This window comes from Drosophila guanche, unplaced genomic scaffold (genome assembly GCF_900245975.1).
Source record: "Drosophila guanche unplaced genomic scaffold, DGUA_6, whole genome shotgun sequence".
In the NCBI taxonomy this organism is placed as follows: Eukaryota; Metazoa; Arthropoda; class Insecta; order Diptera; family Drosophilidae; genus Drosophila; species Drosophila guanche.
The window spans coordinates 486,472-513,102 of record NW_022995755.1 but is presented as its reverse complement, the minus strand read 5'-3'; the positions used below and the strand labels follow the sequence as shown (position 1 = coordinate 513,102).

The 26,631-nt window shown below is 49.6% G+C and overlaps 3 protein-coding genes across 22 annotated transcripts in view; 2 read left to right on the top strand and 1 right to left on the bottom strand.

The window, feature by feature from the left end:
- LOC117589559 (serine/threonine-protein kinase par-1) overlaps positions 1 to 1,158 on the top strand; it is a 48,729-nt gene extending 47,571 nt beyond the window's left edge. For all 8 annotated transcript variants that reach the window (XM_034281587.1, XM_034281584.1, XM_034281589.1 and 5 more), the window contains one exon: positions 58 to 1,158. In XM_034281587.1, the coding sequence (XP_034137478.1) occupies positions 58 to 112 (55 nt within the window). In that variant the 3' untranslated portion in view covers positions 113 to 1,158. The remainder of the gene's footprint in view (positions 1 to 57) is intronic.
- On the bottom strand, positions 1,067 to 24,628 carry LOC117589558 (solute carrier family 23 member 1-like). Of its 13 annotated transcripts, none has more exons than XM_034281570.1 (31): positions 24,275 to 24,627; positions 23,093 to 23,403; positions 21,964 to 23,032; positions 21,107 to 21,904; positions 20,200 to 21,049; positions 19,911 to 20,131; positions 19,624 to 19,845; positions 19,125 to 19,475; positions 18,609 to 19,023; positions 18,118 to 18,548; positions 17,813 to 18,042; positions 16,163 to 17,748; positions 15,826 to 16,094; positions 15,584 to 15,771; positions 14,844 to 15,477; positions 14,581 to 14,652; positions 13,353 to 14,137; positions 13,019 to 13,277; positions 12,726 to 12,949; positions 12,546 to 12,663; positions 12,249 to 12,479; positions 11,998 to 12,182; positions 11,394 to 11,932; positions 10,874 to 11,337; positions 9,417 to 10,811; positions 9,028 to 9,318; positions 8,349 to 8,960; positions 7,419 to 8,286; positions 6,888 to 7,359; positions 6,399 to 6,827; positions 5,221 to 6,341 (listed from the first exon to the last, which is right to left on the bottom strand). In XM_034281570.1, exons 1-31 carry the CDS (start codon positions 24,480 to 24,482, stop codon positions 5,811 to 5,813), a joined length of 15,258 nt encoding a protein of 5,085 aa, XP_034137461.1. In that variant the 5' UTR covers positions 24,483 to 24,627; the 3' UTR covers positions 5,221 to 5,810. The 13 variants fall into 13 exon arrangements, with proteins under 13 accessions (XP_034137470.1, XP_034137471.1, XP_034137461.1 ...); XM_034281573.1 differs by having other exon boundaries at positions 9,028 to 9,285; XM_034281572.1 differs by having other exon boundaries at positions 15,596 to 15,771.
- A 652-nt stretch (positions 24,629 to 25,280) lies between these two features.
- LOC117589606 (leukocyte receptor cluster member 1) lies at positions 25,281 to 26,590 on the top strand. The gene is made up of 3 exons (XM_034281681.1): positions 25,281 to 25,487; positions 25,549 to 25,648; positions 25,705 to 26,590. Exons 1-3 carry the CDS (start codon positions 25,465 to 25,467, stop codon positions 26,512 to 26,514), a joined length of 933 nt encoding a protein of 310 aa, XP_034137572.1. The 5' UTR covers positions 25,281 to 25,464; the 3' UTR covers positions 26,515 to 26,590.
- The last annotated feature ends 41 nt before the right edge of the window (positions 26,591 to 26,631 follow it).

Here is a 26,631-nt window from a genome sequence, read left to right as displayed (position 1 = left end):
GGAAGCCTTAACATCTTGACTGTTGTTCCTCATTGATGTACGTTGTGGGTGTTGCAGTTCGGGATCTCGTTACCGCACTTCTTCGGCGACGCGCAGTCCGACAAACATTTGATGTTCCACACCGCAGAATGGCTTCTGCATCTTCTGCTACTACTCCAAACGGAAAAAGGCCAGCAACGGCCAGCTGGGGAACGGGCACGGACATGGCCAGGCCATGAGCACGCCACCCAACACGACTGCCTCCTCGTCGATATCGGCCTCATCGTCGCGCGCCAGCAGTGGCGGCAACAAGAAACAACAGCTCCAGCTACAGCCTGCCCAGTGCCAGACGCAGTCTGCCCATCATCATCATCACAATACCCCACATAATGAGCACAACAAGTTCTAGACTGTAGAGGCCCTGGACCCGCATCCACCTAGATGTAGAGAATTTTTGATAATTTTTTGATATAGCCAAAGTTAAAATCTAGAGTGCAGTGCCACCTTTGGATGCTGCTATTAGTCGTAGGATTGTTGTAGTTCGGATATAGCGGAGTTTCAGAAAATAGATCGTAAACGTGTAAACGATTTTCAAATGATTGTGCCTTGGTTCCTCGACGGTTTTAGATTTAGTCATAGCCGTATGCCGTATAACACGTTGATTTTAACTATAAGTGTGAATGAATGAGAAAGAAACAGACACAGAGAAAGAGAGAGAGAGGGGATATGAAAGATGAAAGATATGGAAATGTTTAACAAATATATTGTATATGTATTTTCTATGCTATTTTTGTGGAGTAGATGAAGATGGTTAAACTCTCGCCGAAAATGCGTTAAAATTTCAACAGAATAATTATAACACAAATTTTGTTGCATTATACAGAACGAACTGATTATGAGTGGTTTTCGAGAGTTGATTAGAGTTTAATTGGGATAGGAAAGCCTTCGTTTTGCTAGGTCTATTGATGTTATTGCGAAATAATAGAAAATATGAAAACTGTGAGCGGAGAGCGGAGAGCGGAGAGCGTACAGTGAAAAGTAGTTACAAATCAAACAATAAGCGAATTTAAAAACAAAAATCTTTAGCTCGTTTTTGGGTAGACTCCGAATTGGAAGTGTTCAAATTGTAATTAGGTCGTGAGAGAACGAACAGCGTGTTCTAACAAATAAGTAATAAAACACTGAATTACAAATACTTGGAATTGCATTAAATTATTATCGGGAGTTCCCATCGGTCGATACCAGATCGTTTGGGTTATAATCAGCTCTGCTTCTGCAGCTTGTAGGTGGGCATGAAGGGTATGTAGTAGGTCCACTTCCAGCTGCGAATGGTATCCATACCGCAGGGGAAGTCATAGTCTGTGGCAGTGCCGTCGTTGATGTTGTCATCGCCCAGCGGCATCTCGTTGGCCCACTCGATGAGACCGCGCTCGGCCGGCGTGCCAGGTATTATATTGTCTAGGAAGCAGCCCAGGACACCGCCCACCAATATGGTTGTGCCCAGCAGCACGGATAGTGTCGAGTCGACTGTCTCGTTGCCCGTGTCAATGGCACCAGGATGATTCTGCATCCAGCGACACAGCACCATGGGGAAGAATATGGACAGGCCAAGGATGTAGAGGTTTCTCGACGATCGCAGATCCACATACTGCAGTGTGGACAGGCCGAAGGCAATGATCATGCCGAACATTACGCAGAATATTCCGCCCACCACAGAATCGGGAATCAGAATGAAGATGGCCCCAAACTTGCCAATCACCCCTTGGAGGACCATTATCAGAGCAGCCCACTGGATGACGCGACGCGAACCAATCTTAAAAGCAGATGAATTCATCAATAGAGAAGTCATATGTCAAGTCAATGTGCAAAATTGTACCAACCTTTGTCACTCCGATGGCCCCGACATTCTCTCCGAACGTATTCGTTCCGTTGCCAGCACCCCAGAGTCCGGCCAGGACAGTGCCTAGTCCCTCAGTGCCGATGCCTCGATTGATGGCATGAAGCGGCGGCGAGTGGGCGCCCGACATCTGTGACACCGTCGGGTAATAGCTCAACGACTCCACCGTGCAGGCCAGCACGCCGGCGAGCATGCCCAGCACACCCGACAGCGTGACCGATGGCCAGCCGAACTGGCCGGGATACGGCACGTAGAACCACTTGGCGCTGGTCAAGACATTCAGTCGGACATCTGTGCGAGAGGGATGCGACGGTGGGAAGACATCGGTGGCTGTCAGAATGCCGCACAGTCCCCACATGATCATGATTGTGAGCAGCACTGGGAACAGGCGAAACAGCTGGAACTTGCGCACCTCGAAGCCGTGACCCTTGCGGTATGCCACCACTGGCACGGGCACATTGGACATTATTTGTGAGAAGAGCGTCAGCATGGCAGTGGTGCTGCAAGGATAATGGCTAAGTAAATCGAAGAACGAGTGTCGAGTGTCACGGCTTACCCCACGGCTATGCCCCAGTGCTTGGAAGCCGTTTCGGCTGCATGCTCGAAGAGTGTCAGTCCCACCAGCGACACAGTGGGCACAATTGTCAGCGGCGTGACATACTTGAGGATCTTGCCCACGAGCCCCGTGTAGCCAAGAACGACTTGGACCATGGCGGAAACAGCAATGGCGCCGGATAACTCACGCATGCGCACTTTCCACAGCTCCTGCCGCTCGTCCTCGTCCATGGCATCCACCTCGGCCTGGGGTGGACACTTCCACTGGGGCAGAGCGAGAATGGCGAGCGTCGGCACCAGGAACGAGATGGTGCCGCCCTGAACAATAGGCAGACGCACACCCCACGTGGCCTGAACGTACGTCACAATGCCCGTGACGAAGATCATGGTGGATATGATGATGCCGCGATTGGCATCCTCGTCGGACATGCACAGCGCCGGCGTCAGTATGAACGGGATGGAGACAATGGCCCCAATCATGGTCAGATAGTGCTGGAATGCGAGGAATATGCTCAGATACCAGGGTGGATTGTCGTTGATGGCATAGAGCAGCTGAGGCTTTGATCTCTCGGCATGTGTGGGCGTGGATGTGGTTGCAGCTCCCACCGGAGGCGCACGATTGTGCGCATCCCCCTGTAAAATTGATGTAACCACATACTATAATTATATTTTATTAATGCAAATATTTATTTACTTATGCTAATTAGCCATTTGCTGCTTTGGAGTACCCACTAGTGTCTATCAGTCACTCTGCGGGTAATCTCAGAGTGTGGGGAAGTTTTACTGTTTTATTTATGAGCATCACAATTAAATTCTTGCATTCATTTACATGCATTTATGGCTCAACAGAGTCCCAAGGGGCGAGGGTTTCACTTTTCATCGTAGCCCGAGTTTGAATGACAGCATTGGTCGGCAATCGTGATTAATTGAGCGTGATTATCAGTGCACGGTCCATGGGACGGTATGCCATCTACTCAGATATTGTTTTAATCAGGCCATAAATAACTAGCTGATTAGTTAGAATAGTTGATAAATCACAGTACACTGTGAATTTCCTACATTGTCTACTGAGACATTGTCTCAAAAATGCGACAAATTGTAATTGTCAACTTTCGCCCTACAAAACGATTAGCAAATAGTTTTGAATGATCTGTGAATTGCTTGGTGTTATACATATTGTCGGGCATTGTCCCTCACATAAGATGTGCAATGCCAATGGCAAGCAGGCAACAATTGAGCACAAAACAAAAGCCGATAAATATCAGAGCAAAAGCTTTCACAATTGAGAGCAATTATGCAGCGTCCGTTGGACAGCTAATCGCATTTTCTTACATAAACCCACGCACATGTGAAATTGTTCTAGGTCCGTGCCGAAAACAAATACAAACAATTATTACTTACGGAGGCGCTATCCTCGACGGTAACATTGTTCAACTCCATGATCAGGCGATTTCACACTTTACGCCCGTCATAAACTAATCAAGAAGAACGCGAGGGTTAGATGTGGAACCTCTCCTAATTGGTTTGGTATCCCAACTCGACAATCGACAACTGCTCGCGACAAAGGCCCACGACTTAATGCCTTGGCGGACTCGCGAAGATCTATCAGCAAGCTGTCGAATTTCTCTGTCAAGTTCACAGTTGGATCGGAGACGATGGGGAGCGCAGCGCCGCCAATTGAACGGCTATAGAAAGCATCGGAGAGCAGCTGACTGCAGTGCATTCGCGTGCTCTCAACGGAACGAGCTATTAAAAACAATAAAAAGAGAATAATAATCTAGAGATTTTGTGGCCAAATTGAAACCATACATTTTTACTCTTGGAAGACTGAGATCTCAAATCCATCTATTCTACTTTCCGAAATGGAAAGATTCTTCATGGCGACTTGAAGAATGCTACGAAAAAGAGATAAGCAAAGACTATTTTATGGCAGTCAAATGCTACCCTATATAAGTGCCAAAGCGTGTCCTATAAAGATATCAGCCCAAAAATTGGAACAATGTGATAAAAATAAATTATCTGCTGTTTTCTGCTGTTTTTATTTTCAACTCTTTGGCCACTAACCACTGCTGTAGGTTACGAACAAAGTTGCAGCAATAAAGCCCCTTTTTGGTCTAAAATTTATAATTTAAAAATGTCTGTACTCTGGCATATGCAAGTAGTGATCCAATTGTGAACAAAATTTAAACAAAACAGTTGGTACGAATTGCTTTTTGACTGATCGTTCTTATGTAAATTATGTGCATATATGAAATGGTGGGCAGATCCGATGATGGTGCGATGAATGATCTGCTTACTTAGATAGCATGCATGTTTTTGTTGAGCCACGAATGGTTATAAATTTATAGACTGAACATAAGTATACATACACTATTCTTTTTCGTTTCATTACGAGCATCTTAATAATTCAATTATACCTTATTTAAGGGTAAACAGCCGTTAACATTAAAAAGGTATGCAGTTTTTCATACGATTACTCACAGCACAAGCTAGACGGGAGCTGTTGGCGATCCACTGCGTTGAATATAAATTGCAGCCTAAAAGGAATCTTCTGGAAAAGTAATCCTGCAAACAGCGATAACACACTTATGGAAAGAAATACAAGATGTATTTGTTTTATATATTTTGGGGGAAACAAAATTGATTTTTGCGTTTTATTTAAATCGGAAAAATAACGTTTACATTCTTCATCTGTAAATATTTAACTAAATCACTACGCACATACATACATACATAGTTTAATACACATTAATTTAGTTTTGGTGGTCTCTCTTGTGTGTGTGTGTGTGTGTGTGTTGTGTGCAGTGTGCTGTCGGGGTGCTGATAATTCCAATGCTAGTCGCACGCACTGTCCTTCTAAATTCTACTATAACACACCGTTGAATATTCTTCTAGAATTTGATAGAACTGTTTGTGTATTGTAGTATAAGCATTTATAAAAAGTACATTGTATGCGGTAGATACACTATTCTCCGCAGAGGGGAGTGGAGTGGATTCAAAGTATCTGGTTATGCCAGGGGAAGTGCGTATCTTCTGCATGTGTATGTGTGCACGAGTGTGTGGCGATGTGTGTGGATACAAGTTTATCTGCTTATTCTTGAAGATCATTATCATAGTATTTTTTTTTTCTTTTTTAACATTAATCATTACGGTTCCTTTAAGTAAAGCACACCAAGTTCTGTTGCAGTCTCTCTCTTACAAATAAAACAACTAATGGCGTAAAACAAAAATTATAGTGTTTAAATAAAGGTGTCGTCCAGTGTCCAGTGAGCAGTGGCAGGGCCAAAAGGTTGAGAGGTGGGAGGGACACAGCTGCAGGGGAAATGCCATAACCTAGGGCTCACTATCATTTCCATTAGGCAGCTATCAGATCTTACTCTTACTCTTGCTCTTCCTCGCCATCGTCATCGCCATCGACATCGCCGTCAGCGTCGGCATCGGCGTCGCCTTCCTCCTCTTCCTCTTCTTTTGCATGCCACACACTGCTCTCGTTCTCGGTATCACTCAAAATTTCAACCCCTTCCTCGATGCTCTTGATTTCGCCAGATACTGGATCTATTATGCAAACCTCCCCATCGGTCTTCATTACATCCAGTTCCGGAACTATAGGATCATCCGTTCCCACCTGGGCGTTTGCTGTGGCTGTGGCTGCTGGCGCCGTGGACACATCCATTGGGGGCAGCGTGGCAACAGGATTGAAAGGTGCATCCAGATCTTCCAGACCGCGTGGCGGCTTCAACTTGGCCAGCTCCTCGCGCAAATGACGATAGTGTCGACGCAGAACCATAGAGTTGAATGATATGGTGCGGCTAGCCCGCTCTGTATACTGCGGCTTACTAAGCTCCTCAATCCAACCCTCAATCTGTGTGCAGACCTCCTCGCGCTTCATCCAGAAATGTTTGTGTATGACCTGTCAAAGGTAGTTAAGTTAGACAACGATTTTTCGCATTTTGCGAAGAGAACTTACGTCTTTGAAGCAGGGACTCGGATTGCGTATCTGTTCGAGCATCGCCCAGCGTACGCAGGCCTGATATATGTTGCTATTGTACTCCCGCGACGAGTTGGTGCCACTAGGCGTGCCACGACTACGCTCGAAGCCGGGCTCATTGAAGTACGGCTCTGGGACTAGGATCAGCGACTGGATGGAGACGAGCACCTGCAGGAAACTGGAGGTCTGCGCATTCCACTTCTCCTCAGGACGGCCATGCCAGGTGTTCAGCACAGACAGACACACTTTGCCATCGTTGTAGAGATTGGGATTGAAGCGCACCGAATGTCGCCCGGTGGTCTCCAAATTGATGAGCATGGGCAGATTGGGATAGTCTGGCGGAAAGAATACATCGAACTCGAAGCATCCATTGGCGTACGGTGTGTCCGATGGCCCAGTAATGAGCACCTACGATGATACATCATAATGAGTATTTTCTGGTTGATTTTTGAAAGGGACTACTCTTACCTTCATGACATCCAATCTGTCCGTATCACAGCGCACAAATACAGAGCTACTATAGCTCAGAGGCAGGCTGGTGGACAGTGTGACCGCTTCCTGGGCCAGCCGCTTCACACGCGACGGATGATAGCGATCGCCTGCCAGTCGCACCATTTTCTCAAAATGATGCGACACCACAAATCGAAAGCTATTATTCTCCGACTCCACAATCATGTCAAACGTGTCGAACTGCCGCTTCTTCATAAGCTCCAGATAACGCTGCTCGATCGACTTGCTTAGGGGACGTTCCAGCTGGCCGCTGCCATCCACGTTGGTGCTCTGCATGTTGATGAGAGCATCGGCATCGGTGGTCTTCTGCACCAGAACACTCGTCTCCTGTATGTCCGGTATAAGCAGCGCCAGTCCCTCGTCATCGCCATCGTCAATGTTGAATGTCAATGGCTGGGTCTGGCCCTTGATGTTCGACTTCTTGTTGACTCTGCAAAGGCGATAGAGTAAGGAAATCAATTGTCGATTGTTTTATCGTTCTTAACTCACTTTAAACGCTTGGCATAGGTGTCTACACAGGTCTTCATGTTCGTCAGCAGCTCCGCAATGGGTGGTGTGCCCTCGCCGCAGGCGCTTGGCGCCGGCTGGAGCAGCGACACGAGAGACTTGGACAGCGAGAGGGCCCGCAGCAGCTTCAGTATGGCACGATACAGGGGAATGTGTCGAGTTATGTCCAGCACGGAATCATTGCGCAGATACGAACTCAGGGCAGGAATCAGACACGACTGCTGCAGCAGGGTCTGGAACAGGGCGGGCAGCTCCCCGGTCACATCGCGCACGTCGTGATAGGCGAGTATGTCCTCGCCGCACATGTCGCTGGGTATGCAGTCGCCCGGATTGATGTAGCTGGCCAGCACGAGCAGCAGCACGGTGACATGCTCCTCCTCGCTCTTCTGCCGCAGCAGCGCCTGCTCCACGTTCCACGATTGAGTGGTGGAGCCAGTGCCGAAGCCGGTTCCCTTGGCCCAATACATGTGGCTCTTATCATCCGAGGTGCCACTGGGAGTGGGCTCATCCGCTGCACTGGTCTTGGCCCCAGAAGAAGTTCCATTTGTGGTTGTGGTTGTCGTGGTGTTTGTTCCACCTAAGGTGGCGCTGGCGGTGGCACTAGCGCTGGCGCTGGCACTGCCACTGGGTGAGGGCTGATTGATCGGTGCTCCAATTCTGTTGTTGTGCGACTGATGCGAAAATATGCCCAGACAATTGAGCACTAGATGCATGGCCCCCACCTCGATGACCACGCGGCGGAGCAACATGCCATCATCGGTGGACAACGGCACAGTGTCCAGCAGCTGGCGGAATACCTCAAACGGTAGCGTGGGCAGCGAGGGCGCTAACGAGAGGCTGTAGATGTCATCTAGGGATAGAGAGAATGCTATTAGCTCCCGAGATATTTATTTGGACAAAAATTATACTCACTGCCCTCGCCGTCGCCTGTAACACCCAACACCAAACGCAGCAGGCACTGGGCCCGCAGCTTGTCCCTCAGCAGAACATCCGAATAGGCAGGCAAGCGAAGGAACAGTCCAAAGGCGGCCAGCGAATGTTGGGGAACTGAGCTGACGGGCGTCTGCTTGGCCACTGGCTCACAAATGGTGTCCTCCAAATCCTCGTATATCTCATCGTTTGGCTCCAGCTTCACCCAGTCCGCTAGCGGTGGACTCTTTTCCTTTTCGGTGACCACCATTACCGCCTTGCGTCCCGAGTGCTCAGGATACACTGTGGGCAGATAGTGAGCCAACAGGGAGAGGCCACCACTACTGGAGAATCGTTGCAGTGGAGATGGCAGCGGCTCTGTGCAGGCTGCCTTTGTCTTATTGTCATCGATGTTCTCGTCTGCGTGCTGCAGCGGCACCAGATCCAGTGTCAGACACGGTATGGCCAGCGAGTGGCCGGCAGCCTCCAGTGTGGCCAGCACCTGGGATATTGTGGCATCACCGGAGAGCACTATGTTGGGATAGTCCGGAAGGACCAGCTGATTTTTCTTGGCCACATTCGATTGCAGCAGAAACTCCTCAACATTGAATACATCTAAAAGGGATAAAGGAAATCAACCATGAGTGGGACGCTAAAGAGCTAAACCGATTTCTAGTCATACTGGAAGCCGCGCTGGTTGTCTGCGTTTCCTTGTCCTTGTTAACGGCCAATAGGTTCTTGGCATCCTTGATGCGTTTGTCCTTGGCCGCCACAGCGGCTCCCACGCTCAGGAACTCGAGGCTACTGAGGTCCACATTGCTCAGGTTGATATAACAATTCTTGTCCCAGTTCTTGTCCTGTTTGGGATTGATGAATTTGCCAGCAGCTCCTGCGGCACCTGTGGTACTGCCACTGCCTGTGGGCTCGCCAGCTCGCGGATCTGTAGGTGGTTTGTACACTAAGTTACTATACACTAGAGGGGGGGAGGCGGCAATAAATAAGTAAATGAAAATACAAGTAATCAAATAATTGAAAATGAAAAAGAGTTCCGCAGCCAGAAGGACAACTCACCGCTGACACAATTCATGAGAATCTCCTGGCAGGTTGTGCTGGTGGTCACATTGAAGTGCATGTCGTGGGCACTGCTGCGCTTGGCCGGATGATTGTTGACTGCCGCCACCGGCAGGCTGGTGCTGGTGCCGCAGTTCGAAGCCGTAGACCCAGATCCACTTCCACCACCACTCATAATGGTGGATAGAGTGTCCCGCCGCTGCAGCGGATGCTGGCTGCGAACGGCAACGGTGATGTGCTCGTTCTCCAGTAGCAGCTGCAACACCAATTGCCGCGTGAAGCCGGAAATGGTGGGGCGAGTGCCGTGCACAGACCGCAGCGGCTTGCAGATGATGGCGCCGATGAGCAGAGAGGTGAGCACTTCCTGGTTCTCGGGATGGCAGGCACTCACGCGCGTCAGGAAGTTGATGGTGGAGCGCTCCAAACGAATGAACGACTGCTGCATGGGCAGCGTCTTGCTGAACTGCGAAGAGTGCGTGTGGCACAGGAGCTGTAGCAGTGGCTTCCAGAACACAGATCCCTGCATTGTGCCCAGCCAGTTGCGCATGGGTCCCTCCGCGCAGCACTCGGCAAAGAAGTCCAGCACTTTGGGCACAACCGAGCTGTTCAAAAGCGGAGTGTTGGGGTTGTTGTGGTTGGCACTTGGGGGCGCCTCCGCCTTGTCAAAGTCGGTGAGGGACGAGCCCTGCTGGCCATCAGTTGGTGCCGCTGCCTGAGCTGCAGCTGGAGCTGGAGCTTGTACTGAAGCTGTGGGAGGAGCTTCTTGCTGCTCCAAGCCAGCCAGCAGGTGAGTACAGTACTCGTAGACGGCGTGGGCCAGCAGCTTGGGCAGGCCAGAGTCCAGCATTTGGTAGACAGCCGCCGGGGACTGGCAGGCAAGAGCCAGAGTTTTGAGGAATGTCGGACGTTCGAGGAGAACCGTAAGATTCTCACTGCCCTCGCGACGGAACCAGGCGCTGCCGCTCTGCACCTTGCTGTCATCGGTCTGACCACGAGCCGGTGGCTCCAGCTTCACTCCCAGCTTGACCAGCAGCTGATTGAACAGCTCCGGCTTGATGAAACACAACGCACAGAGCAGCGAATCAAAGCTGCTCTTGAGGGGTTCATCTTGCTCCAGGACAGACACCCACTCGAAGCAGGTCTCAAACAGCGACGAGGACACAAGCTGCGGGAGCTCTGGCAGCTGATACTGAACCTGCACCCGCCACAGGATCGAGGCAATGACCTTGACGAAGCCACTCTGAGGGTTATTGCAGCGCGCCTGCTTGCTGTAGTTGTCGTGCAACTGCATGATCCAGTCGATGAGCACGCGCAGCTTGTCCACCAGATGCTCCGCGGAGCCAGTGACCACTTCGTGGATGAGATCGCAGACAGCATCGCTGGAAAGCTTAAAGACTGCCACAGGAAACATTTGTTAGTGGGCTGGTCAATGAATAAATGCTGAGAAAGAGACTCACCCTGGGGCGTTGTGTGCCACAGCAGCGTTCGCAGCAGCTGCAGACTGAGCTCGTGATTGTAGGCGCCCAGCTTGAGCAATATGGTCTCCAGATGCTGCTGGGCCAGGCTCGGAATCATTGGCATGATGTTCAGCAGCGAGCAGCAGGCCTCCAGGAAGCCGGGATAGGCTGCCGGATAAGCGGCAATCAGGTCGGCCAGCTTGGTATCAGGCTGCAGAGCAGCCACATGGAAGCATCGCGATAGAATGCGCACCCAGCCAATGCTGGTCTTGGCAAATGCATCATCCTCCGGCATGGCATCGGCATCTATGGTTGACATGGCAGCCGTTTGCAGCGGCGAAGAGCACGATGTCAGCGAGTCCATGTACGGACCCTGGGAGCGTAGACCCTGCATGCGATTCCCGAATATTGTCTGGCCGAGCACGGCAATCTGCACCAGACCCACATTGCCACAATCCTTGGGTCTGCAAAGCAATAATCAATCCATGTTCTAACTGTTAATTCCATTCTTTCTACTCACTTGTACAGTCTGATCACGATGCTGGTGGCCACCTCCGCCTTGGACAACTTGAGGCGAATGCAGGTGAGTCCCGTGGTGGCCATGGGCGCACCAATTGGGATGGAGCCCACTCCATAGTCTCGCGACAGTTCGAGGGCCACGGCCGAGGGGCAGGAGGCCAGATTGGAGGTGTGCGGCACCAGCTGTACCTCCTTCAGCAGAATCGCCGTGGGCAGCGTGATGGTCAGGTCAACATGCGTCTCATTCGGGTAGAACATGTAACTCCAGGCCGGGGAACGCGGACGCCTATGCGTCGCATTGGGATTTGATATGAGCACCTCGGCACTTTGGGCCGCGTCATTCTCGGACACAATGTGCGAGAAGGGGGCAAAATTTATGAGACCATCGTACTGGGCACCGCTTCGCGGTGGATGCTGCGTAACTGGCGCCGATGTGGCGCCCGTGCTGGTGGTGGACTTCTTGCAAGCACTGCTGGCGGCCATGTGGGTGTTCAGCTTGAGGCGTGTATTGCGCGTCATGTGCTGCATAATTAGTGAGATCTGTGCCATGGAAGGGGTGCACTCATTAGTGGCGGGAGACAAAGAGCTCACTTCTAGATAATTACCAATCCTGGCTGCATGTTGATTATCGTCTTATTGAGCCGCACCAAGTTGTGGCAGATAATGTGTATGCCTCCCAGCTGTGTGAAGGTCTGTACGGCTGCTGTCACCTCCAGCACCTTGGATATGTACCACAGGAAGGGCTCCGATAGCGGCAGACGCGGCAGCGTTGCATTCCGCTGAATGGTAGCTACATAAAGCGATGGGAAAGGAAGATTATTAGATATTCATCTTTGATGGCAGACAACAGACTTACTCTCTTCGAGGTATTGGCAAATGGGTGCCACTACAAGTCGTGGATTTGAGGCCTTGTCGCTTAGTGTTATCATCAGGCTGAAGACGGCATCGGCAATGGTATGGGGATCATCGAGTACAGTGTTCGATTTGAGCAGCAGAAATCCACCAGAGGACATCATCGTGAACGTACTCGTGGAGCACTGGGAGAGCGTGCCAAAGAGTCGCTTCATCGTAGGGAATTGACGCAGAACTAACATCGAAGGGAGTATCGAATTAATTAAGGAAATTTTGCAAATGGAAAAGTGTAAAATCATACCCCAATCGGCTATGCAGGGCACTTTGCTGCGATGCCCTTCCGTGTTCAGTTGCTCTGCCTTGGTTTCATCCGTCTGGCTTTCATTCGACAGCTCTTCTTCCTCCGGAATGGTAACCTCCTGCAGGGACAAACATTCGGAAATTAATCAAAATTAATTGCCATAGAGAGAAGGACACTTACGCTTGGTTGCCTGGGCATTTCCGTGAGTACCATATGCGAGGATAAGCGTAGCAGATTTATGATCAGCGAATTGTCGCAGATCGTTGCATTCTGCTTGATGGGATTGTCTGAGCCCAGGACATTGGCAAACAGATTGCTAAAGTTGTTGCCCGGATTGTTGGTCTCGTTGCCACGCTGGCACTGCAGCTTCTCGCCATTGGAAATGTTGTTGAAGACCAGGAAAGCTGCAACCAAGACAAAAATCAAAGAATTGAAATGAAAGCGCTTTCCTAAACTATTTTAGAGACACTCACAAACACTTTCGGTGATCTTGAGGGCTATGTTAAGATCTCCCTTGTCGTTGGGCATCATGAGCAGGTCGCGCACCAGCTGATTCTGGGCATCAATGGGTCCCTGCTGGTTGCTAATGGCGCCTCCGGGTTGCACCAGTTGCAGCACAACATGTAGCAGGATGTCCTTAAGCTGACGCTTGCATGGAATGCCACTGCTCTCAGTCTTGCCATGCAGCCAGAGCAAAAGCTCATGCAGATGCTTGCAGATGGTGGGTCCAGCCTAAGAGGCGGATTCCACAAGAGGAGCAGGAGTATAAAACATGATAATGGATAAACGGATAACAGAAATACATACACAGCGATTCGTGATTATGGATGAGCTCATGCCGTAGCCGGAGAAGAAACGCAGAAGCATCTTCTCAAAGTTCTCATCGTTCACAATCACCTCATTGATGCGCGTGCAGTCGACATCATCGCCAATGGGCTGGGAATTGCAGGCGAGCAGCAGACATTGGAAACCCAAGCACCACGTGCGCAGCTTGATGTCATTGTGCCAGGCTAGGGCCAGTAGCAGTCCTTGGACCGCATTGGCCCCAAACGGTATCTTGGGCACGTCCGTCTGGGAGATGCCCGTGGTATAGGGCTTCTCGGCCAGCTCGCAATTGAGCGTCAGCCACATCTGCAGCACCTGCTCCAAGTGCACCCACGTGTCCTCGTAGTGCAGATCGGCCAGTATCGAGTCGAATACGTTCTTGAACATCACATAGGTGTTGCGGCCATTGTAGTCCGATCCGGACCACAGCTGTGTCAAATACTCTGGCCAGGGTGCCGCCTCGGGCGGTGGCGAAACAAACTCGTTGGTCAGTACCTGTGGCAGGGAGGCGTACAGATCCAACGACGTGCGATTGGTGAGGCGTCGCAGCTGGGTTTCCACATGCAGCTCCAAGCCCACATCCAGCCGAGAGTCCAATGCCACCGAAATGGACTTGCAGAAAAAGTTAAAGGTGTTCTTGCAGAGGGCATTGCTCTCCTTCTTTGTCACGGGCTTTGTGCGCTCAATCATGTCAATGTCATTGAGCATATCGTCAAATTCCGCATCATCACATTCAATTAAGGAGGGCAAGTAGTTGTATTTAACAGCTGCAACGTACACACAAATTGGAATTACTATAAGATGCGCATAGCTTTATATGGTTAAAGGATTTATAAACAAAAGACAAAACTAGTACAGTTTGGGGGAGAAACAATAAACAGAACTACAATTGGGTTGGAGCAGAGACTATAAAATACCAAGATATTGATTGCCGGAGACTGAAGTCTTTGTGCACTCCGACAGAGATTGCATATTGTTATTCGATTCTGGGGACCGACTCAGCTGCACAAGGGGTATGGAATTTTTTGTTTGTCCCTTAAGCAACATCTTGGTAATTGTCTAGTCTTTGTTTGGATGGATTTTGGGTTGGGATTGTATGGCTGGGGTTTGAAAAATACATCTAACCACCTGGCAGCAGGACATAAAGGTGCCAATGCCAGGTGGTTGGATAGTGCAATAATAAATGAAATGTCTTTGGTTTTTTTTTTACCCTCCTGATAAAACTCTCGAGCTGTCGGCATTAGCATCTCGAACTGTGCCTCGGAGCATGAGGAAGACGATGCTAAAAAGATGAAAAATATTTTGATTCTTGCTTCTGCAGCTTTCAGTTTACAAATGGGAATGCATATCTACTGGGGGGACTGGGGCTGACTAGTAGGACTGGTGGATTGGGAGAACAAAACATGCAACATTCGGAGGACATTTTGGAACACAGTGGAACGAGTGGCTAAATATGATAGGTGATTCGCTTACATGTAAAATCACTGAAAAGATCGCGCACTTCATGCACCTCTGGCTCTAGCATGGACCGTGGCGGTGCATCGTTGGTGGGCGTCACATCGCTATCCCTGTACTGCTTGTCCGCATCGAGGAGATCCTGCAGCAGACATGTAATGGCATGTACAGCCCACGGCTGCTGCTGATCGTTCCACACGGCCAGCCGAACGAGCTGCTCCAGCTGCGCAGTCGTTACAATCTTGCACAGCTGTACTGAGGGACGGCAAGCGGCCACAAGGCGAGCAATCACCTTGCATGTGAGCAGAAACTGATCCATATTGCAGTCAAAGTCCATCTCCAGCAGCAGTGCAAACAATCCACGAATGACGACCTTAATGTTCGCCATGCGCAACGTCTTTAAGCCCTTGTCAAAGTTACTGTCCCGCTCAGTCTCGCCGCCAGTGGAGCCTCCTGCGGCGCCTTCCGCATGCTTGGGCGAAGACGTGGAAGTGGCCGCTGTCTTCGTGGCGCTGCTGCCACTTGGCAGGCCACCGCCACTCGGCATAAACATGCTTGCCGCAGCCATGGAGATCTTATTGGCTGCTGTTGAGGTTTTTGTGGCTCCACTGCTCTTGGCTTTATTGGATAGCTCCATAAATATGCCAGGATGCTGTAATAAAGAATGGTTCATTATTATTAGTCTGACTATATATGTATGGAGTAGCATATTTAGTTAGGAGGTTTCCCCCACTCAACCAGCTTACGTCGCTTCTTGAATTTGTCATTACCTCATTTTGAATCATGTATATCTTCTTGCCCCAATCTGTGTAGGGCTGAACAGAGTACTTGCTCTGTTGGATGATGCGCTTCTTAAAGCAGCGCAACTGTTTGCTATTTGGCACATTGCTGGGCCTTGACTTGGTGAAATCGCTTTCGCAGCTCATGAAATCCCATCGAGCGGCAGCTGTAAAGTCAGATTAATTAGTGTTCTGGTTCTGTTTCTGTTTGCAGCACTCACATTTATCCTTGCGCTCATTGTCGTCCAGGCACACAGAGAGGAAGAGGAGCAGCCAAGTGATCAGCTGCAGATCCGATGTGCTGCCCATGGTGGCGCTACGCTCTGAGGCACTGGCCGAGGTGCTCGGCTGCTCCGACTGGAATTTGTAGTGCGGCGAAATGGGAGCCAGCAGCTTTAAGAGTGTCTTGAGTACGGCATCAATCACAATCGAGCGACAGGCACCCATGGCAATGCTGCGGCGTCCCAGATACGTCAGCAGAAAGAATATGCTGTATAACAAGAAGAAGAGTTAGGTCTAAAGAAGCGGAATGAAGGGATTTAGGGCATTAGTACTAACCGATCCTGGGGAAAGGCTTTGCAGTTCTGTGCAGAAAACAGGCTGCAAAAGGTGTCGGCCAGGAAGTCGCCCCACCATGGCTGGAAGCAGCACATGACAACAAGAAGGGAGCAGGTGGCCAGCTGCAGCTGGGCATCGCCATAGACCACCAGCGAATTGAAAAGAGCCTTGGCTGTGGCCGCATTGAAGCGCTGATAGACGGGTAGGATGTTCTTGATGCCATACTCGATGGAGAAGTGCAGCAGCACTTCCACCAAGGTAAGGCTAAGAACACGCAGTTTGTCTTGCGAGGCGGCACGCAGCGTTTCCTCTGTGAGCGGACCCGTCCTTGGAGGTGGTGTGCACACCACATGGGGGTTGACGGCACGCTCCAGACGCAGCACCACATTCCTGATTACATTGATCTGATACTGGAGCAGCATGCACTCGTCGTAGAGGGACACAACCTTATTGCTGTTGTCCACATGACCAAGCTCCTCGTCGCGCTGCTTGTTAATGAACGCCTGCAGATGGGCCACGTTGGAGAGCTCGCTGTGGCGCATGGGCGCGAGAACATCCAACAGCTTCGAACTGGCCAAGCTGTAGCGACAGTGCACATCCTCGTAGAGAGCATTCAGCGACTTGAGCTGAGCCTGCAGATTCTGCGTAGGCTGCTTGATAAAGCGCATCAACTGATCACCGTAGCCGTCGTGCTCGAGCACAACGGGATGGCCAAAGAATCGACCCAACGGCACCTTGCACTTGGTGGACGACATCCCGATGCGCCCAATGATCGTCACCTTCATGAAGCGACAGATCGGCGGCGGCTGTATATCGCTTAGCACCAAAGTCTTCGTCTGGATATCCGCCACCTGGACGAGACGCGTGCAATCTGTCTCCTCGTCAAAGCACCAGATGTCGATGGTCAGGGACGTGAGCTCGTCGCACGAGGGTATCACTACATCTGTGAGCAGGATGTGCTGGCCAAAGTCCAGCACCACAAACCGCCTTGCTCCAGAGTGCATGCGATCGATGATGATCATTTGTTTGGGCGGTGGAGTGATCAGTTTGTGCCAGGCGATCGGCTGGCACGGATTTGCGCTTAGATTTTCCATAATCTTTTCGCGTTCGGCAGCATCATCGAGAACGACAGTGCTCTCGCCAGCTCCCTCGGTTCCGACTCCTGCCTGCTGTGGTGCTGTTGCTGCTGGTGTCACTGCAGCTGCTGCTGCTGCTGCTGCTGCCGCCTGAGTCACTGACTGAATAGTCAACATCCCACCAAACGGCTTCAAGGTCTCCAATGCCAACTGAGCTTTGCATGTCGGAGTCATTTCCCAGTTATCAAGCTTGCTCGAAGCATCCACGGCATGCTGATGCTTCTTGAGAATATAGTTATCGAACAGGGAGAGAGGGTGGAGAAACTGTGACAGCTTCACCTTGTCCATAATGTCAACCTTCTCGTTCTTAACCTCCTCCTTGAGGACATGCTCCAGGTCGGTAAGCGAAGAGACAGACTTGTCTTTGAAGCCATTGACCAAGCCAAACGAATCAAAATCGAGCTCTTCCTGCTTCACCATAGACTCCACATCGTTGACCAGATCGTTCAACTAATAAAAAATATAAGCTTTAAACATATCTCATTCGACGGAAATGATGTGAATAATGTCTTACCACATCGTCATTCTTGTCCTTGGCCACCAACAGCTTGGGTATCAGCACATCCTCAATCACTAGACTAGCGGCCGCTGTCCCACCCACACTGTCGAAGTTGTCGATGCGAGTGGCCTCCGATGTTTGCACACAATTAAAATGCAATTGAACCACTTCCAGTAGACCACGCAGCTGATTGCTGATGCTCTTGCCCCGTATCAGATAGGGAAACGTGCGAAAGTCCACGCCATCTACAGTGGATTTTGATATATTAAGACTCACCATCAAAGACTCGAACATCAAAATCATTTTTTGTTGCAACATACCAATCGAACTCAAACGCTTGATGTCCAGTGCCGTTACGGGCAGAATTGTCGAATTGCTGCGTATCACATTCGTCAGGGATCCCACAGAGGAGCTGGCGCCATGGCGATTGAGATTGGGGAAATCAAAATCAAATATCTCTGGCTCAAATGGGAAGCCATAAAGGCCAAAGCGTGTGCTTAGCAAGGCGCAGCAGGGATCCCAACGCTTGTCTATTTCGCCGGCAATTTCCTTGAGCAAATTGATGGCCTGCTCCGATATGCTGTTGTTCGACTCTGCCGTAGATGTGGCGCACGTGAGCATCGTGTACCAGCGCACAACACTCCCGGTCTGTGCGCGAGGCAGCTCATGGAAGGTGTTTGTGATAGCCTCCTTAATGGCATAGTCCAGCGTGGTGAAGAGTTGCAGCTCCGTGGGCAGATTGGTCACGCCCCTATACAGATACAGAAACAGTCAGAATTATTGAAGCGATGTTGTCTGGGTATATACTCACTCTGTAAGCATTATTATCAGTTTGGAGCACTTGTGGGCCGTGCTACGCTCGCTGTAGATGATGCAGTTTCGCATCAACTGCTCAATATGCTTCTCGGCCAGGGAAATGCACTCGAACTGCTGGGCCAGCAGATCGGGAATATTGGCTGCCGTCTGCTTGTTAATCTGATCCTTTAGCCGCTCGGATTTCGGCGAACGGAAGCGATTCAGGCGAATGAAGCATATCCAATTGAGAATGTCGAGGGCCAAGTTTTTGGTCAGCGGCGTGGATCCCGAATCGCTAGCAATGCGTAGCAGCTGCTCTATAAGGACATTGCTCTCCAGCATGGCAATGCGCTGCATCCTTGAATTGTTGATGCGACTCTGCGACTTGACAGCCCTCACACTAATGGAGATCTCATGCAGCCAGTCACAGCCTACGAGGGAGATATAGAGTGGAAAGAAAGTTATGGATAAGTATCTGTTGTATGAGCAGTAAGAGATTTTTTAATGATTGTTAATGAGAACGTGCAAATACCTTCCCTACTCAGTCCCCCAGCTAACGGAGCAGGAAACGGACCATCTGTAGCGGGCAGGGGCTCGGGCAAGGTTTGCATTGGAGACATATTGATTGGAGGTTGAGCCTGGACAGTGCCTACATTTACCTCTTTTGGCATGTCCAAATTTACTAGGGTAAAGCCATCTCCAAAGAGTTTCTTGAGTTTGTGTTTTTTGGATTGAACTTTCTGAGATTTTTGCTTGTCTAAGTATTCACTCCCATTACTCGGGAAGGTAGGAAAATTCGGATTAGAGTGCATATTCGAATTATCTTGACTAACCAACACCTCTATATGATGCGGCCGGCGCTTGTGCCGTCTCGAGGGGGATGCTGTAAAAATGTTGCAAAAGCAAAACTTAAAGTAAAACAAAAAGCACAAGAAAAAAGCCACGGGGCCCACAAAAAATTCAACCAAATCTATACAGATAATACAAGCAGATCCTTTGGTTTGATCTACTAATCGTTCAGTGGTACCTACCCCTTGTCTTGGTCTGTCCCTCTTTGGACGGATCAGTCACCGTCTTGATGTGCAGCAAAAAGTTGCGTGTTCGAGTTTTGAATAGCTTCGGTGAGGTCAGCGTGGCAGTGCCCCCTTGATCGCACACATCAATGCAGGACGATAGCTCGATGGGACCGGCCAGTACCTCTGCATTGTGAGCCAGTAGATATTCCTCGCTGAGTACGGGATTCTCATTGGCAACTGAAAAATCAAAAGGAAAGACTGTCAGAGATGGGGTGAGGGAAGAGGGTGTTCTGTACACATACTGTAGGAGAGATCAATGTTGTCGTCAATGACGTTCGGCTTGTAGCTTGCATGGGGTCCCTTCATGCGGTAGCCAAAGCCATTGGTATTCTGCTTGAGCAGGGTGACTTGTATGGCGGCCGGATTGGAGCATTGCTGGTAAACCGTAAACTTTAGATCAATGTGACCCAGGGATACTGGCTGTGCCAAATTCAGTTCAATGATATGCTCATCCCACGTGGTACTAAAGAGGGAACAATGCAAAAACATATCTTTTAGTGTTCCAAGTGTGTTAATTCTTAAAGGTCTTACGCATCGTTGTGCAGGCGCCAAGTGCGCGTGTAGTCACGCTCATCGCCGCCATGTCGCATGTTCTGCGATTGCTTGCGCTGCTTTTGCACTTGTCCCAGATCATTCCAGCAGCTGGGCACTTCGGCCGAGTAGAGCGTCAGCTTGTCATCGAACTGTGTAAGGGCATGGAACATTCTTAGGTCATCGAGCGTCAGATCGGTGGTTTTGTAGGCTAGGAAATTGGCATTACTCGAGCCCATCGACTGAGCCGACGGCGATGTCTGAACCGTTTGGTGTGTGGCGGCTGCTCCTGATGTGGATGCCCCCGTGCCCTCAGTGCCCACATCAACACTTATGCTGTCATTCACGGTCAACAGCCTGCCATCCTGCTCGTGACCCACCGCCATGGTGCGAACAGTGCCGTCTGTGACACTCAGCTCCACTGCCTGCGTTGTCTGCGTTAGGGTTGTGCTGCACTCATCCTCCAGCTCGAGCAGCTCATCTCCGGAATCGTTGTCGCCCTCATTTAACGAGTAGAAGAGCAAACCGCCTTGACGGGAGCAACAGCAGAGTCTGTCCATGTTGCGGCAGTAGACGACAGACTCAAAGTGTTCCCCTTCCTGTTCGATGACGGTGGTAGTCTGGAAGTCGGCTAGCGAGTATATTTCAACGCTGCCATCGGCACACACCACACAAATGGCGCCCATCTCCTTGTGTTCCGGCGAGGTGTTGAAGTGGGGCAGAACGCACAGCTGTTTGGGGCACTTGGCCCGGCTGAAGGTCATGGCTAGGGTATAGTCGTGCGATATCTGCGTGTCATCGTAGTCGAAGAGTAAAAGCTGAGCAGCTACACTGCATTCGGCATTGTTGTCTATGGAAGGGTAAAGAATTTAATATAAAACTGATTTAGTTTGTGATGGCAACATACCCGTATCCATGCATTCATCTGCCTCCTGTTGCTCCTCCTCATCCTCCTTGGCCACGGTGGCCATGATGATCTTACTGCCCTCCGTTTCTGGTGCCTTGGTGCGCAACAATTTAACCAGCAGCTGATTGCATTTCGGTGTTGATGGCATTATCTCGGCTATCTCCACAATCTCTTGGGCCGCACTGGGCATGGCACCGTTCTCGCCGCTTACTGCCCCCCCATCCAGGGCATTCATACGCTTCACGCTGGTCCAGCTCTCCACCACACAGTCGATCTCCTCGCTGGCCGTCAACTTGTCGCTGCTGCTGTTGCTTCCGTTTAACATTATATTGTTATTATTGTTGTTGTTATTGTTGTTGTTTGTGCTGCCGCCCAAGGAGTTTCCATCGTTGTTGTTGTTATTATTATTATTATTGTTGTTGTTGTTGTTAATATTCTGATGTGTCATCTCGGCATCGTCGACAAGTTTGTCCATGTCGTTGCCCATGGCGGGAATACTGCCCACATTAACGGTATTCGAGGTGACCATTAGACCGCCCAGCGGATCCTCCAGATTATGATCCAATATCTGCGACAACGTGCACAGATCAAAGTCATACAACACAGAGGCATCGTCCGCATGCTGGCTGGCACCGTTGTTCTTGTTGTAGGTCATCAAAGCGGACACAAAGCCATTACTGTCAAAGCCATCGGCAAATTTCTCATACGGCGTCATTGCCTTGTTGTCATCGTCCTTCGACTCGAGATTCACTTGGGTAACCATTCCACAACCGCCGCCATTGGCTTCACTCGAAGATGCTGTAAAAAGAAAAAAGTTAATTGTTTCTGCATCCCATAAACATATTCATAATACTCACTGGTACTGGTACCGATCTGTGACGAGGTCTTCTTGAGATTTCCCCCAACGCTCGAGACGCTGCCACTGTCGTTGCTCACGCTGGCCGATGTCTCACTCTGGCGATCCACCTCCACAATATTCAGTACCACCATGCGCAGGGCCACCTCGCCGCTGCTCTGGCGCACACTGACGCCCAGCACAATCTTGGATCCCACCACGCCTGCGCGCAGCGTTGATGTGGAGGTTATATGCTGGGCATTAACGCTGCCAAATTTGCCGCTGGTCTGATTGGAACCAGCATGTGAACTGCCGCCACCACTGCCGCTGCCAGAGCCTCCATAGTTGGCAGCGGAATAGACGTAGTTGACCTTGGTGCGGGCTCGGGCATTGGGCAGAACACAGATGGCCGTCACGCGGGCCCACTCGAAGCTCTCCTCGAACACATCCTTGAGCAGGGTCGGCACGTGGAAGCTGTACATTAGCCTCAGATGGCGCTCGATGCTCCAGACGCTCAGCTCGCCCGTCTGCGAGCAGCTGGTGCACAGCACATTAGCATAGTCGCTGTTGGAGATGATGTCGAAGCCGAGGCCTGGCGCCGACAGGGCCGGACTGGTGGCATACGTGATGGACAGGGGTACATTCTGCGTATACTCGCCCTTGACAAACGGACAGATGGGCGAATGACGCTCATGCTCGCTCCACGGCTCGTCGGTCTTCTCCCAGCAAACCAGGCAGACATTGCACGTAAAGCACATGGCACGATCCTCGCCAGAGGACGACGGCTGATGGTAGAAGCCGGCCTGTGCCATTTGATCTGGCAGCGCCCACTTGTAGTCCATGTGGGGCCACTTCTCGAATGTCTGGCGTCGCACGGCCTCAGAGTGCATGAGCACGCGTTTAAAGTTGCTGAAATTCCAGCCAAAATCGGGCACACGCGACCCCATCATCATGTCTGTGAGGCGCTCGTTAATGGCGGATGCTATGGCCAGCACTGGAATGTGACGCTCCAGACGCTTCAGCAGGATGACCACGTTGTTGGCCACCAGCTTCATGCTGGAATACGGCACCTCCAGGCATATTGTATTCCACTGCAAGGTCAAAAGTGTGAGTCAAAGTCTGAATCGAGGAAAGTGCGTGATCAATCTTACCCGCTGAGCCTTGATGCCCTTCTTGGCATTTAGTTGAGCTTTGTTTATCTTCTGGGTAAGCTCGTTGCTTATGTCGCAGGGACACTCGAGACCCTCGCTCTCCAATTCGTTTATGCAGTGCTGAAAGATGATCGCCTCGGACAATATGATCTCCAGCTTAATGTAGTCGTCGTTCTGTCCAATTGGCGCCTGCAATATGGTATCCAGTAGCAGTACGCCGTTGTAGTCGCCGCGCAAGCCCACATTGTGGCCATCCCAGAACAAGATTTTATCTTGCAAGGGCATGTAACGACCATGAACGACGCTCTCGCCTATCCGAAAAAGTAACGGAAATGGAAATATAAATAGACACCGAATCAACACTAGAATCAACATGCTGCACTTGACACAACACCTACCCCACCCCCGTACCACTATTACTGCACCATGCGCAGTCAGCATCTTCGATTTTGCCATAGAGGGGAAATTGCAAGTGACTAATAAAGCATAGAGCAAACAGCGACATTCGATGCCACCGGCTAGTGAAACTTTGAGTGAGGGGGTCGGTTCGATGAGTGTGTGTGGGTTTGTGTGTGTGTGCAGTAACTGCGTAATAGAAGCTAAACAAAAACAAAGCGCATGTTGCTTGCTGCCGGACACAAATGGCAACTATAAACATTTTGCGATATGGAAAAAGGAGACTCGAAATATACAAAAACTATGCTGAGGCATGTCTGTGCGTAAGGCGTGGCAAATATCAAATTCCTGATTAGGAATGGACGAATCTTGGGGGAATGTTAAAATTCGACTAATTACAATTGGGGGACTTCTCGCCTCCAAGTGCATAAAAAATGTATGCCACACGCGTACACACACATAAATGAACACGCAGAGACAGACAGGCAAGTGCAAAGCAATTACTAAATGCACTACAGTGGTCGCTCGTTGGCGTGAAACCAACGCCCGGAATGTAAACGACAACATTTTAGAGAGTTTAATGCACTTCTCTGAAGTTTTAATTGACGGAAGAAAAACATTTCTTGCAAAATTACCCATATGTTTGTGTGTGTATGTGCGTGTTAGTTCTGATTTGCAAGTGTGCACTGTAATGACATTTGTATTTCTGCGTGTTTGTTGTGTGCGTGTACGAGTGTTAGTGTGTGGTATGAGTAGCGCTATTTTATTTTCTTTGCTACCGCTTACCATTTGTACTCAATTTATAGGTCTGCAATACAACTCCAGAATTGACATCCAGAACCTTCACAACATTATTGCAGCCGAACAACAGCAGCACATTCAATTGCGGATGGTAGACGATGTTGCGCATCTCGAAGGGACGAGCGGGTGCTCCGCTATTGTCGCCCACATCCAAGTACCCGTCCTGCTTAAGAACACGCTGCTCGGTGGCCATGCTGTTGCTGTAACTGTTGGCACGCGAGCAACGCTGTTGGCCACGCACTTTGGGTTTATTTTTTCCTGCTTTCAACTTTGGAATTTTTCACAATTACTTTTGCTCGGACCAATCTGCTGCTGCGTTCGATGATGGGGCTGTCGATATTTTCTTGAAAAGGGTATGTTCGGTGTTGTTGTCGATATTTGTGGATGAGTGTTGCTATCGTTGATTGTTGATGAGGGCATGCAAGGTGTTGCATTGGAAATGTTCTTATAATTTAGACAATCTAACAAGTTTAACAAATTATTTAATGTAGTGCGGTTTAATTTCATGGGTTGGTATGTAAGCGTAGGTGTAAGTGCAAAGGCAACAGAAGGATGCCCCAGAAAGTAGGAACAACAGAAGGTTGCTCCTCAAGATGACTTCCGATGCCAGCGCCTTGACTATCACAGAGAATTACAGTTTTACTGTATATTTTTATTTTAGATAGTTTACTGCCGTTAATATACCTACAAGCTCATCCTAATCGCAATTCGAATGGAGAAGTCGGAAGAAGTGTTGTGAAATGATTCTAAATAAATAAATAATTCAGTAATTTACAGCGCCTGCTATTTCATATTCCGTTTCGTTCCGATCCATCTGATCTGATGAATACCCTTTTCAATAGAATTTTTTACAATATTATGACTCTTTGAAGAAGGTTATCGCAGCTATCCCAGTGAACTAGTTACAGAGCCCCATGGGTGCTCGAAACGAATGTGATAGTGATGCATGCGATAGTATCGATGACGACTCTACAGTGCCCATCTCTATGAAAATATATTGTAAATATTTTCATTTGCAAATCTTAATTTGTTTTTGTTTGAAAAATAAGAGTTGCTTGTGCACGCGCTCTATCGCAACTATTAAATTAAAGCAACTTCATCGACATCAACTTTTTGCGCTTGGCAATTTCCACCTTTCCGAAGGTTACTCTAGAGGAGGAGCTACATAACAAAATATGAATATTTTACCAAAGAAACGGTGAGCTGAGCTAGTTAACACATGTAACTCTTGAATAAATTAATTGGAATGATGTTCATAGCTGGCATGTGCGAACCAAGGACAACATTGCCCGCGTGCGCCGGGATGAGGCCGCCGCAGAAGCAGAGAATCGCAAACGCCAGGAAAAACTTGAATTGGCTGTAAGTCGTCGTTTACATGGCATTTTCCATATAAACTCAGCCATTGAATCGTTTAGGAAAGCGAGGCACGCATTAATTTCCTGCGCCGGCAATCGGGCCTCCCGGAGAAGGCCACAGTTCCCGCCCGGGCCGAAGATGCTGCTGAAGCCTCCCCCACCTCTGGCACTGAAATCGAATCGAGATGTGTGGATCTGTTTGCGGACTACAAGACGCACGTTAAGACCACAAACAAGGATCTGGAAAAGGAGCAAAAGGAGGAGCAAGAAAAGTATGAGAAACAGATTGGATACCTCACTTATCTGGGCCAAGATACCAACGAAGCACTGAAAACGCACAGTTGGTATGAGGTGGCACCCAAGCGGCCCGAGGCCGGAGACCTCAATGCCATTGAAACTCATCTCCAGCAGAAGCTCTCCCACGACCCGCTTACACTCATAAATGCTCTACTTCCGCCGGAGAAGAAGGTGCCGAAAAGCGTTTGCAAAAGAAAACTAACTCCGTCACCGGAACCTTCTGTGGCAGAGCCATCTCCCACATATTCAGCACACAAATCGAAGAAGCACAAGAAAGGGCACAAAAAAAGCAGCAAGAAGTGTAAACATAGTAAAAAAGGAAAGGAGTCTGACGAAATCTCCTTGGTGGCTGCGAGGCACAAGCGGGAGAAGCTGGAGTTGCTGCGCAAGGAGCGACTGCGTCGAGAAGCAGTTGAGCGCCAACGATCCGAGGCCTTGTTTGCACCACAGGAAGCTGCAGTGCCCGTGCCCGCCAGTGCAGCCAGCAAGCCGGCGGCAACTCCAAAGGTTGTTCAGAAGTACAATAGTCAGTTTAATCCAGAGTTGGCCAAGCAAAATATGCCTTCAATGTAACATTTCACTTATAGAACAATGTTATTTCTATACGCAGCAACAACGGAATAGATTCGGAACGTAATTTTTTATTGTTAAAATAAATTTTAAAACTCGATACAAGTTTTTGAATATAAC

Coding starts and splice junctions, on each gene's coding strand:
- LOC117589558 (XM_034281570.1), bottom strand. CDS start 24,482: ATGGCCACCGAGCAGCGTGTTCTTAAGCAGGACGGGTACTTGGATGTG. Junction 19,846..19,910: donor CAACATTGATCTCTCCTACA/GTATGTGTACAG, acceptor TTGATTTTTCAG/TTGCCAATGAGAATCCCGTA. Junction 19,024..19,124: donor TGGGGGACTGAGTAGGGAAG/GTATTTGCACGT, acceptor TCTCCCTCGTAG/GCTGTGACTGGCTGCATGAG.
- LOC117589606 (XM_034281681.1), top strand. CDS start 25,465: ATGAATATTTTACCAAAGAAACG. Junction 25,488..25,548: donor AATATTTTACCAAAGAAACG/GTGAGCTGAGCT, acceptor TGATGTTCATAG/CTGGCATGTGCGAACCAAGG. Junction 25,649..25,704: donor AGGAAAAACTTGAATTGGCT/GTAAGTCGTCGT, acceptor TGAATCGTTTAG/GAAAGCGAGGCACGCATTAA.